The 19,593-nt window shown below is 51.8% G+C and overlaps 1 protein-coding gene across 1 annotated transcript; it reads right to left on the bottom strand.

Annotated features, from left to right (window-relative positions):
• Positions 1 to 4,748: 4,748 nt before the first annotated feature.
• Positions 4,749 to 18,216, bottom strand: NOBOX (NOBOX oogenesis homeobox). The gene is made up of 8 exons (XM_054726632.1): positions 18,150 to 18,216; positions 7,948 to 8,472; positions 7,343 to 7,569; positions 7,085 to 7,191; positions 6,765 to 6,850; positions 6,352 to 6,583; positions 5,721 to 6,025; positions 4,749 to 5,050 (listed from the first exon to the last, which is right to left on the bottom strand). The coding sequence occupies exons 1-8, from the start codon at positions 18,214 to 18,216 to the stop codon at positions 4,749 to 4,751; spliced, it is 1,851 nt and encodes a 616-aa protein (XP_054582607.1).
• Between the last annotated feature and the right edge of the window lie 1,377 nt (positions 18,217 to 19,593).

Here is a 19,593-nt window from a genome sequence, read left to right as displayed (position 1 = left end):
AGGTTTATTGTTGTTGATAGCTCAGAAGGGACCCCATATTCCCAGCAGGCTCCTGGGATATGATGGGATGAGGGTGCCAGTCTAGGGAGGACATATGACATAGAATTCAATGGAAGGGACCACATAAGCAGCAACAGGATGAAGGTGAACTGGAAAGAACCCAGGAATCTTCAGGGGTGGAAACTCCATTCCCAGATAATAAAAACCTATGGCAGGGGGAATGTACCTGGGGCAAGTAGGCCAGAGTGATGAGACCAAGAAGCAGATGAAGTGGGAAAGCTACAAACGCAGACTCAGATGCCATAATGCTGAGGCAGAAACCAACACTTCTAGACTTCCATTGCTTGTAAGTCATACTCCCAGATGCCTGGGCTCTGAAACAAGGAGTCAACATTCTCTCCTCTCCACCCACACAATCAAGTTCTGATTTCTTCGCAGCTCACCGAGATGCTTCCCTCTGTTTCCCTTCTGCTATTTTCGTCTCAACAGCTCACTCCTGGCACTGGAGACTTCCCCAAGGGCATGCCTTCTCCCATCCTTTCACCTGCAGTCTTTCTGTAGGAGTGCTCTCACAATCTCAGCTTTGACTGTCTCCTCTTTACCCCTATCATCTACCAGGTCAGACTGGTCACAGCTGTACCCCACCTAGCCATCCAGCCCCCTCCACCTGCCTCTTCTGTTGCCCCCACGGACACTTCATTCCCTCTTGGCCTGTTCTTTCCATACATTCCAATCCCTTTCCAGCTCTGCAGCATGGACCCTCCTGGTCCTTTACCACTGCTCTCTTCGCCCTCTCCTGCCTCACACAATATTCCTGTATCTTTTAAATCAAACTAAACAGTACTGTGTTGTTATTTATGTTTTAAATACATTTTTATTGATTTCAGAGAGGGAGAGGGAGATAGAAACATCAATGATGAGAGGGGATCATTGATGGGTTGCCTCCTGCACACCCCCTACTGGGGATCACCCCCCCAACCTTGACATGTGCCCTGACTGGGAATTAAACTGTGACTTCCTGGGTAATAGGTCAACATTCAACCACTGAGCCACGCCAGCTGAGTGTGTTATTTAAAACCTAGGGTCTATGGAGGATCCTAAATCTAATCTAGATTGCACCGATTGTTTTACTACACTCAGTCCCACCTTCTGACCTTCTTTGTCATCTCCCTCTAAAACTATCAAAGTATACTGCTGCTTGAAGTTGGCACCTCCTGACCAATTCTAGTTTCTTTTGCAACTTTGGGCAAATACTTAAACCTCTCTGAGTCACATGAATACTACTTTATAAGGAAAAATAAATAAAATGCCATATAGATTTGTCATGAAATGAAATGACCTATTAGAGAGCTACATACACAATAAATTCTAAATAAATTATTACCATCATCATTAATATTTTGTCTGAGGACCAATTTCTGGGAAAAGTATTTCAGTTCCTCATGGTCTTGTAAACATACAAACACACAGAATTGGCTGTCACAAGTACCCATGCACCTATTAAGGCTTGTCCAGTTTCTTAAGTGATATATTCAGGAAGCAAGACTCCTCTGTCTGCATTTGGTGATGTGGGAAATAAACTCAAAAGACTTTTATCTTGACTTGGTTAAGGCATTTTTAGGAAATCATTTAAACCCCCATGTCCTCCTCTGTAAATTAGGATAATTATATCTAATTTGCTCAATTACTTGTCCAGCTTCCTCTCCAGACCTTGACCCCATGGGGCTTTGATCCCTCCCCCTCTGAGAGCCCTTCCAGCTCTTTGTCTGCACCCCAGTCTTTCCTCATCAGTCTCAGCACCCCTTTTTCTTCTGCCCCATTCTCCTCTTGGTGTTTCCATGAGTTTCTTCCAAGACAACTTTTCTTCATGCCAGGTGCTCTGCCTGAGCCATCTGGTGTGGTCTCTTGACCTCAATTAGCATTTTCTACGCTGAAGAGGCCCCCACAGACCTACTTCCATATTATTCTCGATAGATGTATCCACACAGATAACCACAGGAACTTCCGCTCAATATACAGAGTGGTCTACCTTCCCAAAATTGGCTCCATCCCCATTATTTCCTTTATCAATTAACAGCATTTCTTAGTTACCAAAGTGTCCATCTTCTTTCCTTTCTCTTCAGTTCCTTCCAACTAACTTTCATCCTATTAACTGAGCCTGACTCTTTAAGTATTTCTCCAATCTGCCCTATTCTCTCTCTACCATCTCTCACTTAGACTCAACAGTAGCTCTATCTTGTTTCTCAGCTTCCTCTAAGCCTCTGGTCATATTTTCCATCTGTCTTTCTAAAACAAATTTGAACAAGATATGCCCACACCTTAATCCTGCCAGTGCTTCTCAAATCTTCGACTACAGCCTCCCACTGGCCTTATCTATACAAATCCAGCCACTCTGAACCCCTCCTTAATCATCCTTCCAGTCTCAGAGGCCTCACACCCACTGTGCCTTCTGCCTGAAGTACCCTTTCTTTCCTGCTCTGCTTATCCTAATTCTGTTCTTCCTGCGGGAGTGATGCCTCATACTCCAGCATTCTCTGCCCAGCAGACATGGCTGCCCACCTTTGGTCCTTGGTCACACTTGGTTCTCAGGGCTGACCCTGCACAGCTCTGCCCTCCTGCAGTCTAACTGGGCACTTGTGTGGCCATACTCCTGGACAAGACTGTCAGTTCCCTGAAAGCCAGAAAGACCTTTCATTTATCTGTGTTCACCCAGGACTATAGATCCTGTAGATCCCACTGAATGCTGAAACTTGTAGCGGCCTTTATTTCTGAGGACTTGGCGATGAAACTCAAATGAGAGGGTATTTTTGAAAGAACAGTATGAACCAAACCACAAATATAAAAACCATAAATCTCTCTCTGAACTAAAATAACACCACTTTGGGGTGAATGAAAATGATGTACTTCCCGGAAATCAGACTTATTCTTAATTCATAAAGAGTGTTTAGGACTTGGAGTGGAATCAATAGAAGCCGGATTGTATTTTGCTTCCTGTTTTTCTGTGCTCCGTTTATGCAAATGATGTTAAAATACGTGTTTAAAAATAACTTCTAATGGGCTGTCTCAGCAATATGCAGCTAACAGGCACAGAAAATATAATAGGAATCCAATAGATTTTAGAGCATTTTTTAGACACATAGGGAGCCTGGATGGAGGGTTATAATGGCAGGAGGGCGGGGAGTCCTCTATGAACTGGGTTCACACCATGATCCCAGGGCTGCTCAGGAGCCTGAACTGCAAAAAGCTGAGCCCACCCAGATACAGAGGCGGGCTCCTGGACAACCTCTGTTTGGATCAAGACGTTAGCATGGATATAGAATCCTTAGCAAAGTGCTACAACCAGTGTTGCCAGATTTAGCATACATAAAAATACAAGACACTCCACTATTGTAGGAAGCATGCTTATACTAAAAAAGGATTTGTTTATCTGCAGCTCAAATGTAACTGGACATCATACACTTTATCTGGCAAGCTACAATCCAAATGACTAATATCTTTGAATCTGATGTTAGTGGCTCTAGGGCTTTTGGAAGAAATAGCAAGGGCTTTCTTATTGCAAACTAGCAATTTTCAACCTGTCTGCTGCAAGAATTTTTAAAACATGCAATACCTGACTAGTCTGGGGCACTAACCTCTTTTCCCTTGGATTGTCAAATAAAGTAACAGCCAATACAATAGCTGTCCCCTATGAAAGGATCAAAATTAAACCTATTTTTGTCAGATGGGCAAATAATATATTTTTTTGGTGTGCCGCAAAATCTTAGTCATTAGTTTACATGCGCCATGTGATGAAAAAGGTTGAAAATCGCTGCTGTAAACCACCACAGTAGTTTAATGCCAGAGAAACCGGTGGTGGGTTGCCATCTAGTGGAAACATTGTGATAGTGAAAGCTTAAATTAGAGGGGGAGACATTTTTTCCTGGAGTCTGCAAGGAAGGATTCTGCTCTGTTCAATTGCAAAACCCTGAGCTTGCATTATTGAGAGGATGATTCCATCAAGAGGATGTGTATTTTCCAATAATCATAGCATTTATGGGTCCAGAATGCTTCCCAATGCAGTGGGCACTGTGGGACTATCCGATGTGGGGTGCTAACTATATGTAAGAGCATCTTCTTCTTAGCGCCCCCTCCAAAAAATAAAAAAGCTTTGGAGAGACTAACCCTGAAATATGCTTGGGCTTCTTTGTAACCATGTCCCTCCAGAGTCCAAATCCCAGAGAGCGTGGTTTAATCGCAGGAGTGAAGACAAGGCCCCAAACGCCCAGTTTCTCCTCCAGCAGGAGAGACAGGCCAGGGAGAATGCCAGGCTCCACGTGATCACGCCCAGTGGCGACCTCACCTGGGACGCTGTGTGGACGCAGTGAGGGGACTGGAGCTCAGTGTGTGAGTGGGGAGACGTGTAAGTACAGAGAGAAACCAACAGCACACTAGTTTACTGCTTACAGTGAACACTCTGGCTCATGTGCCTGGCGAGGAAAGGAAACAACACAAGCTGATACAGAGTTCCGAAGTGGTACCGGCCATCACCTTCTTCAGGGCCGACACCGTACAGAGGTGTGGAGAGCCGGGTAGGGCCAGCCCCTCCCTCCTCACACCAGCGCCCAGCAAGATGAGCTCACACAGGAGCATGTCCGACATGCACCCCAGTCGACACAGTCCACAGTCTTTCCTAATGCTTCTGCCACCATCTCCTTGACGGCGCCCCAACCCTCTGCACCTAGCGGCCTGTCTGACACGTGGCCCCAGGACTAGGGGCCGTGGCTGTTCTTGTCTTCCTCTCGGGCCTCCTTGGGTGCCAAATGCTGCTCCACAGTGGCCATGGGCTGCTCACTGGGGGCCGTGCTGGGTAAGGGCCCAGCGCCTGGCCTGGCCCCGTCAGGCAGCCGGCTGGGCCCTGGAGAAGGCTGCCTGCTCACAGGGTGAGCATAGGGAGCCGGAAACAGATCGGAGAAGTAGCCTTCCCCTCCTGAGGGGTGCCCCAGAGCTTGGGGACAGAAGGGACCAGGGAAGGGCAGTTCTGGCAAGCAAGGGTCATTCCAGGGCACTGTGCCTGTGGGGTCAAAGGACACAGAAGCGATTAGACGGGACTGAGGCACCAGCCACACTCCAACATGTGCTGTGAGCATCCGCCTCCTCCGACACATAGGCTAGCACCCCACGCAAGTCTAGGTGACAAACTGGCACCAGGAGCTCCCCTGAGGACCAGGCCTGCTCCAGACTCGGGCCTGAGTCTGGTGACAGGGACACAGCGCACCATGGCAGCAAGCAGACCAAGCCACTGGCCACGCTTCCCCTTCTGCTGGAATTGAGTCGTCAGATGGCTGCCTCAGGTTCTCAGAGGCCCAGTGGCCGTCAGAACACCTGTATTAGCCGCCAGCTACTCTGCGCGGGGCTCGGCCCTCAGGTTATTTCTCCTCTGCATCAGGGGCCTCCATGACATGGGAATCATAGTCCCATTTCTAAGCCCAGGAAACTGAGGCCCAGGAGAGTTGGAAACAGCTAAGCTGGACTTCACATTTTGGTTTCCTAACTCCAAAGCTCTCTGGCCATCTCTCTCTCTGCTCTGCAGCCTCTGAAAACTTGAGGAAAAAAGACCCCTGTGGCAAGAAAAAAGCTTCCCTCACACCATGCCCTACCCCAGCCTCCCCGGCAATGAGGCCTTCTGTCCCTTCTCACCTTCCTCAGTCACCAAGGGAACCTTCCCTGCAGCCCTAACTCACCCATGCTCCCAGCAGGCGGCTGCAGCAGAACCTGCCCTGCGGGGGGTGCTGGGAAGTAGCCCTGCGAGGTGCCCCCACTGGGGCCGTAAGGCGGTGGGAAGAAAGCGTCTTCTGGCAGCGGGGGCGTCAGTGAGCTGGGCGTGGAGAAGGGGAAGGGATGCAGATAGGAAAACTGGGGCTGCGGCTGTTGGAAAAGCTGGGTCTGCGGAGCCTGGGGGACTTGGAACAGCCCCGGCTGGTTGCTCAGCTGGTAATCCTGGGGTTCCAGCTCTTCCAGGTATGAGCAGGTAGGGGGCGGGGTGACACTGTGAGGACAGGGAAGCATTTTGTGAGGGTCGGGGAGAGGCAAGGGGGCTCCTCACTCTGACCACACAGTGGGCCAGTGCCTTCTCCTCACCCCTCTCCCCACCTCCAGGCCCACCTGCCGCCACCTCCTCTTCCTCTGCTCCCAGCTTCTCACCTCGTTCCTGCTCTACTGCCGAGATAGCCTACCCTTTCCACCCCTTTCCCCCCTCTTCACACTTACTACTCCTTGCTCCTCTCCGCTAACCCTTTGCCATCCCAAGCTCCTCTCTTTGCTCTGAAACCCCTCCCAAGATAACTCAGTGGCCACCCCCACTAGGTTCCATACCTTGTCCCCCAGGACCCACAGGAGCCATCTCTGTGGCTGCTGTCACTGCCAAGTGTGTCCATCAGCAGAGGCATCGGTTGGGGGGTGTGGACTGGGCCGAGGGGGAAGGGAAGGTTGGCCCTTCGGACAGGCGGGGGGCTGAAGAGTGGTGGGGTCACTGCCACCCTCTGAGCACCCTCGCTCTGCTGGGTTGGAGCCAGAGTCTGGTCAGATGTCAGAAGCATGGGGGGCTCTAGGAGCAGAAGACATGAGGGTTGTGATGGTAAGAGAATGGGGAGGCAGACTTGGGATTGCGCAGGCTAGCAGAGAGCTTTGGGCCACTCTCATGCCTACCAAGAAAGCCCCTCTGTCTTCACTGTCTTCCTGTCATCCCTTCCCACCCCCAGATGATCCTCAGAAGGGGGTCAGCTCACCTGGCAGTGTGTCTAGAGGGGGCTCCGGAGGGAAGGCAGCAGGCTCCGGGTCCATGGGCACAGCAGGTGGCAGCTCAGCAGCAGAGCTGGAGGCAGACAGAGCGAAGGTTGTACTTTGAATGGTCCCTGGACACAGATCGGGGCCTCCATGCCAGGAAAGGGACAGACTCTGCCTCCCTCCAAGGCACTGGCCGCTGTCCCATCCCATGCAGCCAAAGCCCCTCTAAATGTTAGCCAGCAGCTCCAGCTTCAATGCCCAGGTCCCAGCTTGGGCCCCACTTCCTACCTCCAGGAATGACCCAGCAGGAGGAGAAAGTCACCTGTCCTGGCCGCTGGCGGGGGCTGGACCTGCAGGGCTGTCCTTGTCCTTCTTCCCATTCAGTTTCTCCACTTTTCGCCACTTGGCCCGGCGATTCTGGAACCACACCTGTAGGGAGAGATGCTAGGAGAGCTTGAGAAAGGGGCAGAGCCTCAGACAGGCCCCGGCTCTCTCGTGGGGAGCTGCAGACGCCCCCGCTGAGGCCGGTGTCATAAAAGGCTCCTCTAGTAGCTTTCGAAGGCCGTAGCGACGTGGGCACGGCAAGAACACAGCCATGAGAGCTGGAACACCGGCCTGAGCCAGAGGTGCTCACACCTGCCTGCTGTCCAGAGGCCCAGCATGGACTCTCCTCCGCCGGTCCCTGCCCAGCCCCCTTTACCATGATGCGCTGGGGGGTGACCCCCACTGTCTGGGCAATCTCCCGGCGCTTGTCACTGTCAGGGTAGTGGTCGGCTTGGAATATCTTTTCCAGCTCCTCCAGCTGGTCTGGAAGAAGGAGAAACTCCCATGAATACAAACCCCAGGGATGTGGAGGGAAGGAGAAGGACGCCTGCCGGATGGGACCAGGGGCCCAGCCCAGGGCTCCCCGAGTCTCACAACTGCTTCCCACGGGGCCGGGCCTTCTCTTCTCAGGCTTTGTGGGTGGGACTAACCTTTCCAACCGGTTTTCAATTTCACTCTCTGATGCGGCCCTACCCCTCACCCCCACCCCTGAGAGGCCGTGGCCCCGCCACAGGCCAGGGGTCCAGGACAGGCCATGTGCAAGCGAATCGCCCTCCAGTCTCCCGGGCCACGTTCCCTGCTGAGCGCACCTTTCCCAGAGAGGACACCGGACCTCCGCCTTACTCTCCCTCAGGGACTCACCTGAGCGGTACAGGGTTCGAGTCTTTTTCCGAACTTGGCAGGTCACTTCCAGGGGCTTCTTTTGGTCCGTGTTTTGGCTGTTCTGGGCCAACGTGCTGAGGAGGTTGGCCAGATGGCAGGGCCCCCGGCCTGACCCGCAGGGCACTGGATTGTTGGTGTCAGGGGCTGAGTTAGTGACGCGGGGAGGTGACATGGAAACTGCACCCAGGGCGGCAGACTTTTTCTGCTTCCCGGAGCCCGGAGAGAAGGACCGCTTCCCTGCCTTGGCCTCTCTCCTGGCGACGGAACACCCGTCTCCCGGAGGCTGGGGTCGGGGCGGGACCAGCGTTCTGTCTTTGTGGACAGAGCCCGGGGGCTGGCACGCTCCCCTGGAGTCGGGGGCCTGCGGTGGTGTCTTCTCTCCCGAGGCAGCGCAGGAGAGGGGCGGCTCCCCGCGTGGGCCAGCCTGAGTGGCGGGGGCTGGACTCCGTGGTGCTCCCTCCTTCTCCGACCCCACAGCTAGGGGCTTGCCTCCACCTTCCGGGCCTGTGGGGAGCCAGCACCGTAACTGGTTTCTGGTTGGAGCTGAAGCTGGAATTTGTCCACATACAGAATAGTCCAGGCACACCTTCCTAACCTGGCTATTTGAGGATCCAAGCAGATGAGCCACTGCTCTGAGGAGTCTACGCAACTCCAAGGCCTTGGCTCACCTACAATGGTAGAGGGTATCCTAAAGGGGGGGCTAACTTCCTGTGAGCGCCCTGCTAGTTTCCCGACACCTAGAAGATGAGTTTGAAGGTCAGGCATCTGTTCAGCGTTTCTAAGGGACAGATGTTGGGGTGGGGGCAGACTGGGCAGAGAGAGAAAGAGATTCTGTTTCTAAAACGAGCTTTTGTTCCTGCCGTAGATTCAGACATTATGGCTTAGAGCAGGGCCAGGGCGGCATTGATGGCAAAGGAGACTTTCCACAGAAGGCACTCTGCCCTGCCAGCCCTCCTCACGTCTGTCCGCACCCCTGTCCTTCCCGGGAAAGCGGAACCTCACACAGGGAGCCAGGCCCGGGCCGCTGTCCTTACACACGGGAGGGAGGGTGACTGCTGACCCTCTCCAAGCCTGGCCGCCTGTCCTGAGCTCTGCCTGCTCTCCAGGTGCGCAGCAGGCCCTGTGCTAGCACCTTCCATAGCTTAGTGGCCCGGTTGCTGTGCATCTGCTCCCTGCGAGGGAGGCACTGTCCACATCTCCTTCCAGCAGCCAGGGAACACGGACGAGAGAGGTGAGGAATTTGCCCAGATCACCGGGCAAGTGCTCCTAATCCCTAAGCACAGTCCTCCCACCCACCAAACCCTCCCCCACCACATCCCCATTACTCAGAACCCCCAGGATCCTCCGCTCAAGGTGCTGCTTCATCGTTTCCAAATAAATCGGAATATTTACAAATGCATACTAACTAGTGACTTAGTGCTATTGTTACTCTGGGGAAATTGCAAGAGATAGAATGTCTTAAGGAATGACTTTCCCGGAGCGTGCTGGTTTTGCAGCACTTTAGGAGAGCTGGTAGCCTAGCACACCGGGTATATAGTAGGTGCTCAATAAATGCCGCGTATAAGAAAGGGGGTGGGTGTTGGAACCTAGACTAGAAGTCCTGGGACTCCGGCCCTGACTTTTCTCCGCGGGTAGAGAGATGGGGACCCGGTGGAGTGGGGCCCAGCCCTCGGCCTACCCAAGCCCTAGAAGAGCCTCCTAAGGTGGGTGGTGGGCCAGCAGCCCCCAGCCCGCCCCCGCGCCCCGGCTCACCCCGCGGTTCCTGGCGGGGCTCCTGGGTGGGTTCCATGGCCTGGACTCCGCCGTGGGGCCGGCGGGCTGCACAGGCGCGGCCTAATGAAGCCTCGCGGGGCGGACAGGTGTGCGGAGCGCGCACGGGCGCGGGGGAGCCCGAGCCTGCGCCCCTCAGCCCGCCGCCGGGAGAGGCCATCCTGGGTCCCGGTGCGCGGGCAGCTGCAGGGCTGGGAGGCCCGCAGGGGCGGCCGCGCCGCCCACTCGGCACCTGAGCCCAGGTGCGGGCCTCGTGCGGCGCCCCTCCCTCGTGGATTTAGCGCTCCACGCGGGGGCGGGGGCGCGGGCGGACCGGAGCGGCTGCGGGTCGGTGAGACTCGCCCTCGGACGCTAGGGACCGGCCACGCCGCCGACACCCTGCGCGGCCTCGGTCATGGACCTGGTCGTGGCTTGAGTCCTGGACACAGAGGGCCCTTCCCTGCGAGCTGTGAAGGCGGCTGCGGGAGCCACTTAGCAGAGGACCCCCAAACGCGGGGCTGTGCCTCCAGGTTCTCCACGGCTCAGGCTAATGAGCCCCCAAGATCCTGCCAGCACCCGCGCTGCCAGGTAAGCGGGCGGCCGCAGCGCGTGGGGCGACCGCGCGGGCACAGGTGCTCAGGGTCCGTGTCCAGGCGCCGGCCCAGGGGTCCGTTTCCTTCTTCGAGGACGAAGGGGCGTTTCACGAAGGAGCCCGCACAGGGGAGGGCTTTGGGATTGCCCCTGCGTGGGACGTTCCTTGCCTTCGTTATCAAGTGGTTTCGGATTTAAAATTCGGATTGCGGTTCCTAGCCTGCCCCTGCGTGGGAGGCGCTGGCCGGGCGGGAGCGGTGCTTGCAGCTGGCGGGCGGGCGGCCCGCGGGGAGGTCAGGTGTTTTGCTTTTGGACACGACGGGGATCGAAGCTGGATTCACCTGGTGGTACATTTTCCTGCGCCTTAAACCCCTTCCAGGGGCTCCGCCTGGGTGGGGACTTGGGGCAGAGATGGGAGAGAGCTTTAGCTCTTCCTGAAACAAAACATTTAAACGGATTAATTTGTGACAATATAATCAAAAGCTCGGGCTTCTGATGTTCCATTCGGACCCCTCCAATACCCGCTGGTAAACGAGGGGTTTAGAAACGGTGCCAGTTCCTCAGCTAGAAAGCAAGCATTCTAGGCCACGTGAGCATGGAGCGACCTAGAACTTTCTGTGTGAAAAATCAGGTCCAGTTGATGGTGACATGGCTGTAAACGGAACACAATAGTGCTTGCTAAGCATTTATAGGACACCTACTGCATGCCAGGCACGGTGCTTACACGGCCTGCAGCAGCTTACTGCGGAGAGATCAGAAACATAACACAAGTGGGCCATGCCAGTGCAGTGTGGTCCGCGTGAGCTAGAAGGTTCCATAGCTCAGAAGGGGCACTGAGGAGCAGGAACTTCTGGTGGACCAGCCTGAGGGCCAGAGGGCCAGGAGACTCCTTGGAGAGGACGAGCTGAAGGTTAAAAGCACAGCCGGGTTAAATGCCAGACCAAGCTCCCCGCCTGGGATTGGAGCCTCCCAAGGTCCGCTCCCTTCTTTGAAGCCTCGGCTCACCTCCCCCTGTGCCCAAATGTTCCAGTTTCCTTGTCTCTTTTACTCAAGTGTTTCTCAGTGAGTGTTCCCCAAATCCCCTGGAATAGCATTTCTTAAGGAATTTGTTTAAAATGTGGCGTCCTGGCCCCATCCCCAGAAGTGTTAATTGGTAGGTCCAGAGAGGAACCCAGGAATGGCCATTGTAACAAGCCCCTCAGGTGATTTTTATTGATTGTGCAGAAACAAAGCTGATTAAAACCAGCCTGGGAATGGGAGGTTGGGAGTGGATGGTGGGGGCCTGTGTGGGGGAAGGAATGACCTTCTGTCCTTCACTGAGGTGCCTGCTGCCACAAACAGGGCACAGTTAACTTCTTAGATTGTCCTATCGCATTCAATTAAGAATAAGTCATTTTTGCCCTGGCCAGTGTTGCTGAGTGATTAGAGCATCAGCTTTCCCACTGAAGGGTCACAGGTTTAATTCCCGGTCAAGGGTGCGTACCTGGGTGGCAGGTTCAATCCCCGGCCCCATTTGGGAGGCGACCAGTCCATGTGTCTCTCTCACATTGATGTTTCTCCCCCACCTCCCTCCTTCCCTTCTACTCTCTACAATCAATGGAAAAAGTATCCTCCCGGGAGAATTGACAAACAAAGAATATATCATTCTTTTCTGCCATCATCAATGTTGTATTTCCTCTCACTGTCTGGCTGCCCTCCGCCTGGGGGAAGTCAGAAAAGCAGACTTGGGTCCCCCATGGGCTGGCACCGCCCTGCCACCAAACACGGCAAGACACAGGGTCTAATCGTATAAAAGGCTCCACTCCAGGGCTTAGGGGACTGAAGACGTTGGCCTTTTCAAACACAAATCATTGAATTTGTTGGGCTTGGGCTATGATATTAACAAATTCAATGTATTTTTATTTCAGAGAGAGAAGGGAGAGGTGAGAGAGATAGAAACATCAATGAGAGGGAAACATTGATAGGCTGCCTCCTGCATGTCCCCTACTGGGGATGGAGCCAGCAACCTGTGCATGAGCCCCAAACCGGAATCGAACTGGCGACTTCTTGATGTACGGGGTCCGATGCCCAACCACTGAGCCACACCAGCTGGGCTACGTTGTCTTTCTCTTGATATTCTTGGCTGGCTGTTGTGTGATTTTTAAAAAATACATGATATAGTTTCGTTTGTTTAAATGAAAATTTGATTTAATGGCTGCAAGCGAAATTGGCCTAAGAAAGCTTGGGAGAGACTGTCTTGATGTGTTTTGCTGGGAAGGTGTATTTGTGATGCTGCTGGTGAAGTCCTCCTTGTCGGGTCACCTTCAAGGGGAGGTCAGGAAGGGAGACCGCTGTTTATGGGAGAACAGGAGGTGTTGTTTGTAGGGTCCATGGGAGTATTTATTTCTGTCTTATTCGGTTACATTTCATCTTCATGATCTTCATATGCTCAAGCTTGTTTAGAGGGGAGGGTTTTTTCCATTTTCACTTTTTTGGTGTCTTAGTTTTCAGAGCCCAACTGTACACCACACTACCCCCCTCTTAGCAAGAGCCACTTATTCCAATATCCTTTTCTTCTCACGGATATGAGAATAACAGGACTAAAAGGAACATGTCTGAGGCTACTTCGGAATAAACTGGATCATTGTGTTCGGTCTGTGTAGAGTAGACCACGTAATTAGGTTAAGGAAGTGGAATAAGCATTCTTTGCCCTTCCTCTCTTTCTACAATGAGAAAGATAATCAGAGGAAGGTGGCTGATTGAGAAAAAATTCAAAGCAGAAACACAGGATAAATTTGTCATTGTCCTACGTGCCACACCCAAGTGTAGGTGGTAGGTAACAGGTCATTGGACCAGAGAGGCAAGAATCTGGTTGTGAAAGTCAGGCAGACTTCTGAGCAGGCCCTGGGTCGGGGAAGTCACCGTCACAGCAAACAGGGGAGGGAAGGGCCCCAGGGAATCAGCAGGAGGCGAAGCGCCTCTCAGGCTGGGAGGGCCAACACCTTCAGGGACCAGGACATCCTGAGCCTGAAGAAGCAAAAGGCCAGATGGCCCGATAAGCCTTTTCAAACACAAATAATTGAATTTGTTGGGCTTGGGCTAGGGCAACAAATTCAAGTTGTCTCTCTCTTTTTTTTAATACGTTTTATTGATTTCAGAGAGAGGAAAAAAGAGAGTGAGAGAGATAGAAACATCAGTGAGAGGGAAACACTCGTGAGGACAAAGCTAATGGTGCCAGCACCCAGGAGGGACTGCCCAGTGGCTTCCTTTGGAAATCCTGGAAGAGGGTGGTTTGAGGTCGGGGAAAGGGCATTGGAAACACCTGGCTCCATGGAAACTGGCCTGGCAGGGAGACACAGGTTGTGGATTAATTAGCCTCATAACTCCTAATTCCCAAACACTCATGGTTTTGTGCTTCTAAAACAAGCATGTCAAACTCGAGGCCCGCAGGCCACATGCCTCGTTTATTTGGCCCATGTTAGCCTTTGAGTTTGACATGCTTGTTCTAAAAAGAACTGACCACGTTGAAGACATGGTTGCTGCTGCTTGGCGTTTTAATCAGACTAATAATATCAACCACCTTTGCTTGTGTTTCCTGATTAGAAAGTTCCTTGCCATCGCCCTCCCCCTCCTGATGCACCTGTGTTTGGGAGGCAGTCTTCCTTCTTCCTGCTCTGTCCAGTCTTCTCCGGGATTGACAACCGCAGTGCTAATCCGAGTATGGACTCAGGACCCCTCAAAACCTGGGCTTCATCTGTGCCTGTGTCCCCTCCCCACCCCTGCAGTCTCCTCACAGCCTCCGTTTTAGCCTCTCGGTCAGATCCCCGGCTCATGCCTCAGGGCCACAGATCTCCCCATTTTATCTGCATGAAACATCTTCCCCTTCCCTTTTATTTCTGTGAAAGTCTCATGCTTCAAAGCCCAACCCCAACATTCCCTTCCCGGTGAAGCGTGTCTTCCACAGCGAACAGTGGCTCCGCCCACACCCTCCCTGCTTGTGTTTACGATGACAGCACCTCGCCCAACATGGGCTGACCTGGCCAGAGTTCCCAGGTGTTCCCCGGCGTAGCCGCCAGGCGCTGTCTCCTCGCCTGGCCAACACCAGCTCATGGAAATCTCGGAACAACCCTAGGAGGGTCTGTCAGCCCCACTTTGAAGAAACTGGCCCAGAGAGAACCCTGACAAAGGTCACACAGCTGGCCCGTGGCACACCCTAGATCTGAACCCAGTTAGTCTGGTTCCCGCCCTTCCTCCAAACCACGAGGCCTGTATATCTGATTACGTTTGTGTCACCATCCTCCAGAGCTTGGCAGTGTGATCTGCATGTTGGGAGTCAATGATTGTTCATTGCTCCAAAGTGATCACCATCGAGAGGAGTTGGGGAGCAGGGCAGGGGGGTTGGGGGCTGTGGCTGCACCAGGAAGAAGTGATGGGACTTTTCTGAAGCAGGACGGGTGGTCACATGAGCCTGCACAGGAGGTAAAGTTGCACAGGACTAAATCTATACCCATCACACAATGTAAGAGTAGGTTCAACTGCATGTGAATCTTCTATTACCTAAAAAAAAAAAAAAAAAAAACCACAAAAAAACAAAAACGGTGATCCCAGGGTTCTGACCACAATTCAGTTCTAGACTTGGATAAATTTAATTCACATAAATGATATTTTTGTACAGTAGCATTACTAACCTTTTATTGACAGAAATATTAAAACAGTAAGATTTAAATTATATCTTATTTCTTTCACAGGCTATAGATAGGCAAGCAGAGAAATTTATATCTAATTTGTTTTCAAAATAAAACAAAAGCTATGTCTCCTTTATGATGAGAATGCAAATTTATTAGGAAATCATTGGAAAATACATAATGGTTAGAAAAGAAGAAAAGTACAATTTGCCATCAAACGACAATATCAGTTATTAACAGTTTGGCATGTTTCCTCCCGTATGTTTGCCATTACTGTGTTTTGTATGTTCCACATAATTGTAACTATACTCCTTCTGTAATTTTGAGCATTTCTCCCTTCAAATGTGCTGTAAAAATACATCCCCCCAAATGTATACACAGTGTACAAAATGTACACTGTAACAGCTGATAGCTCAATTTTGAAAATGAAATGTATTTTACTAAACAATGCCTTTACAATTATTCCAAGTGTGTGTGTACATTTTGGGGGACACCCTATATTTCAGTCTTCAGAATGTATTGAGTGGCAGTGCCATCATTTATTTTCCATCTGTTGGAAAAAATTAACTGAAAACTCTACATTTTCCAAAATTAAAAAGCAGATTTGAAATAGAGTTTTCTTTTTTTTCTCTTGCAGACTCTTTTTTTTTTAAAAAAAAAATCATTTGCCATTGACGATTGGCTGTGTGATTTTACAGTCTCAGTCATGGCACAGAAATAGGCAGGCAGCCAAGTGGGTGGGGCCTGGACGCCGTGGTCACAAAGGCCAGCCGGGCAGCTCAGCGAGAGGAAGAGAACCCTGAACAGGTGTCTTTTGAGTCACCTGAGACGGTGGCTTGGCTGATTTTCTGGTGTTCAGGTCAGGGTCAGCGGCTCCCAGGAAGGTGTTCTGCCAGGAGACCTCCGTGTGTGGGGAGAGAGCTCTGTGCTCCCAGGACATGGATGTGTGTCCTCCTGTCCCCTGTGACCCAGGTGCCCTCCAGGTCTGGTGAACAGCATAGAAGGCCGTGTCATGTCATGGTCAGCAGGCTCCTCGGTCCCTTTGAGGCTCCGAACTTTGAGGTCCTCAGACATCAGGGTGACAGTTCTAAGTCTTTGAAACTGAAGATGACCTAACTCTGTCTTTAAATGTCTCCTGGTTCCCGCTCCAAATACAGGCTCATACGTGGCCTGTAGCATAAAACCAGCGCCGCTCACGTAGAGAAAGACCTTTGACACAGCTCTGGATGCCTCAGTGTTTGGAACTCACTGAGCAAGGCTGGGTGGTCTGTCTGTCATTCTTTCTGGTCACAGGAGAAAAAGTCTGGGTGAGGGGATTCTAGGAGATGGAGCAATTAGTGGGATATAAACCAACTTATGTCCAAGTCCCTATAGAACAAGGTAGAGTACTGGGCGCCTTGCTGTATCAAAGGAATTATGTGACTTTGAAAATGTGTGTGACTCCTGGACTACTGGCCCTAAAGCCTGAGGGGAACTATCCACTTTCCCCACCAAAAGCTTCCTACCACGTGTAGTTTGAAGCTGTCCATCATGCAATTAGAAGAATTTTTCTAGACAAAAGCACTTGGTATGTAGTGACTTACAATGACTGCAATGTGGTTTTGCAACTTCTTTAGGTCCTAAATATTGGCTGCTTGCACATAAAGGGCCATCAGTGGAGGATGTGTACAGTGTGGCCCCAATTAAGGAGGGAAAGAAGATTGCAAAGTGGATAGGACAGGGCAGAATAGGATGAGTGATGCTCAAAAAATCCTCATATCTCAGTGCTTTAAAGGCACAGGGTGTATTGGTCACTCATACTATGTGCCCAGCACTGGCCAGTGAGGCATTCTGCTCCATGTACTCAGGGACCCCTGGTGACCATCTGGGTGACCCATCGTCTACAAAGCCCACCCTGTTCCCCAGACCTTCTAGCAGAGCCGAGGGCCTGTCAGTGGCCTTAGCTTAGACGTGACCTCCTCCCTTCTGCTCATATTCCCTGGACCTGAACTAGTCATGTGGCCCCGATGAACTGCCAGGGCACTTGGAAATGGGTGAGGAAGTGGAATATTTGGGGAGCATCACTATCTCTGCCTTAGCCTTCTCTCCTGGTCACCAAATATCCATTTGCTTTCTTCTTCCCAGCGCCTAGAGACAATTGAAAAGTTCTGCTTGGTCAATGCATCTGGCACCAATTACGGCATCACTGAGTGCTGTGCGATAGTCAGGATATCGGGTTAGAATCTGGCTCCTCTTGGTCTGGAAATCTAAGAGATAAGACAGCTTTTCTGCTGCGCAGGTAACGAGTGCACAAGGGTAGAATGAGAGCAGGGTAACTGCAGTCAGCACTCACATGTGCACGGTCAGGGGCGGGGGTTCTGTAGTTGTTTATAGCCTCTTCTCACCAGAAACGGGGGCTTTCCTTCCACCTTCTGGCTTTTCCCTGCTGTCTGAGAGAGGTCTCACATCTCTAAACATAACCCCTCCCGCTGCATAATAAATCTGATTCTTCTAGCTTCTCTAGGAACTTAGAAGTTTGCATTGTTAGCCCCTCTGTCTGCCTGCCTGTCTCCATTGCTCTCTTCTACATGAATGCGTTTTATTGTAATGTGCATTAAGCACATTCTCTGTGCACAGCACAACGCGGAGGCTGCAGAGAAACACAGATGAAGATCCTTGGTTCTCAGTGGCACTCAGCATCTCCTGGAATTAGGTAGGAAAGAGATCGTGCAAGAGAACTTGTTGAGATTAATTCGTACTTTGTTCATTATATTTTTCCCTATTCTTAGGCAGGTGATTAAGCCTTCTCACATTCCCTCGACTCAGGAATTTTTGCAGAGCGGAAAGCGGCTTGAAATCAAAGACTCTTCCTGCCTTTCTTAAAACACAAAGGACATTAAAGGGTCTGGTGGGAGCAAGAAGGCAAGGAGAGGGTGCCTTTGAAAGGAGCAAGCAGGGAGCTTGGCCAGCTGGGAAGAGGTTGGGGCAGGAACCCGGCGCTGCTTTGGCAACATCCTAACAAAGAAGGGCCCTATAGTGTCTGGCTTAGTTTGCGTCTCGGGAGGCCCAGGGGAGCTACCACTCCGCTAGTTTTACCCTTTTTAAAAAGGCTGTTTTTTTTTTTTTCTTCCTTATGTTTCCAGAGCTCCCGCTGTGGGAAAGCCCCGAGATGCAATGGGGAGTAAGTGGTGCTCTTACCCGGCTGGCCAGCGGGACATTCTGCTCCTTGTACTCGGGGGCCCTGGCCACCGTCTGGCTGAGCCATCGTCCGTAAAGCACACCCTGTTCCCCAGACCTTCCGGCAGCAGAAGTGAGGGCCTTTCAGAGGCTTTAGCTTAGACCTGACCTCAGCCCTTCAGCTCATATTTTATGAACCTGAAGTAGTGATATGCCAAGTCTACTGAGGGGACATGGTTTTAATAGAGTGGAAATTCTTAAGCTAGACATGTGACCAGAGCGGTCTGGGAGGCCAGGAAAGGAAATGGCCGACCTCGCCCCTCAGTTCTCTTTCCTCAGTCCACGCTTTGCTCACGTGTGTGTTCTGTCCTCGTCCCTCACGCTCTGTTTGACCCCTCGCTCCCTGAGCATGCTGTCCCCCTCTCCTAACTTCATATTGCTTTCTCTCCAGTACCTGGAGACATTTATCACGGGTCTATTTTTGTCTCTAGTGTCCTCCAAATCTTATAAACGTAGGCAGAAGGGGACTTTATTGGAAAATATATGAGCTCAACGATTCAGGGTGGCTGGGGGAGGGGGAAGCTGAAAAGACATATTTGGAAAATGGCTCGGGATCTGGACTCCAAGGAGGCCGTTGCTGTGACTCATTTCTTAACTCTTTCTGCATCTCTGAGCTTCTCCTTGAAGACACAGAGTCCTGAGCAGAAGCATCTGATTGACCCGATTTTGGAACAGCCTCACCTCTACCAGCAGAGACAGGGTGTTGCTGGCTTCTGGTTCTCGTTGAGAGAAGTAGAACCCTGCTCCCACCAAGATCCACAGAGTAAGGGATCTTCCCAAGTAGGCACGTATTCGGAGGTCGAACATATCACCCAGCACGCCCCTCACGGGTCATTACCTGCCAGCGTTTTATCTGGAAGTCAGATCCCTCCGGAGTCTCTGCCTCTCGTTCTGCCCTCTCTCCCTTCCAGGTGCCCTGAGAGCCTTCCTCCGGGCGGCTCCACAGCGCTCGGAACGTGCACAGGATGAAAACTGGTCGCACCTTCCTTCTCCCCGTCCCACACTCCCCTTTTCTTCAGAACTCACCCGAGATACTAATGACAAATGCAGAGTCCCTCGATTCGCTCCCCTCCCCCACAGTCCCGATTTTGTGCTTCTGGAGTAGGGCCCAGAAAGCTTAAGTTTTTAGCAGGTAGCTCAGGTGGTTTTGACAATGGCCATGGCTGTTCTCTTTTGAGAAACAAGGTTCTCACCTGTTATGAACTCTGGCCAACTCCTTCTCCATAATCTCTCTCAAATCTTTCCTTCTCTTTCCCCCACAAACAAATGTCTTCGCTGTTGCCATCTTTCTCCACTACCGGCTTCATTATCTATCCGTCTCACCATCCCGAGGAAAGAACGTCTCACAGGCATCTCTGTGGTGGTGGCATCAGGGAGGCGGAGGGGAATTGCTTCCTCCCTTCTG

This window comes from Eptesicus fuscus, chromosome 14, assembly GCF_027574615.1.
Source record: "Eptesicus fuscus isolate TK198812 chromosome 14, DD_ASM_mEF_20220401, whole genome shotgun sequence".
Taxonomy (NCBI): domain Eukaryota; kingdom Metazoa; phylum Chordata; class Mammalia; order Chiroptera; family Vespertilionidae; genus Eptesicus; species Eptesicus fuscus.
The sequence above is the reverse complement of the archived record's forward strand: the minus strand, read 5'-3'. Positions and strand labels throughout refer to the sequence as shown.

Excerpts from the sequence above, each read along its gene's own strand:
- NOBOX (XM_054726632.1), bottom strand. The coding sequence starts at position 18,216 with ATGGCTCAGCCAGACGGTGGCCAGGGCCCCCGAGTACAAGGAGCAGAA. Across the intron at positions 7,192-7,342 it reads CTCATGGCTGTGTTCTTGCC|GTGTGGTTCCAGAATCGCCG; the intron begins GTGCCCACGTCG and ends CTCTCCCTACAG. Across the intron at positions 6,851-7,084 it reads CCCGCCAGCGGCCAGGACAG|CTCTGCTGCTGAGCTGCCAC; the intron begins GTGACTTTCTCC and ends GTCTGCCTCCAG.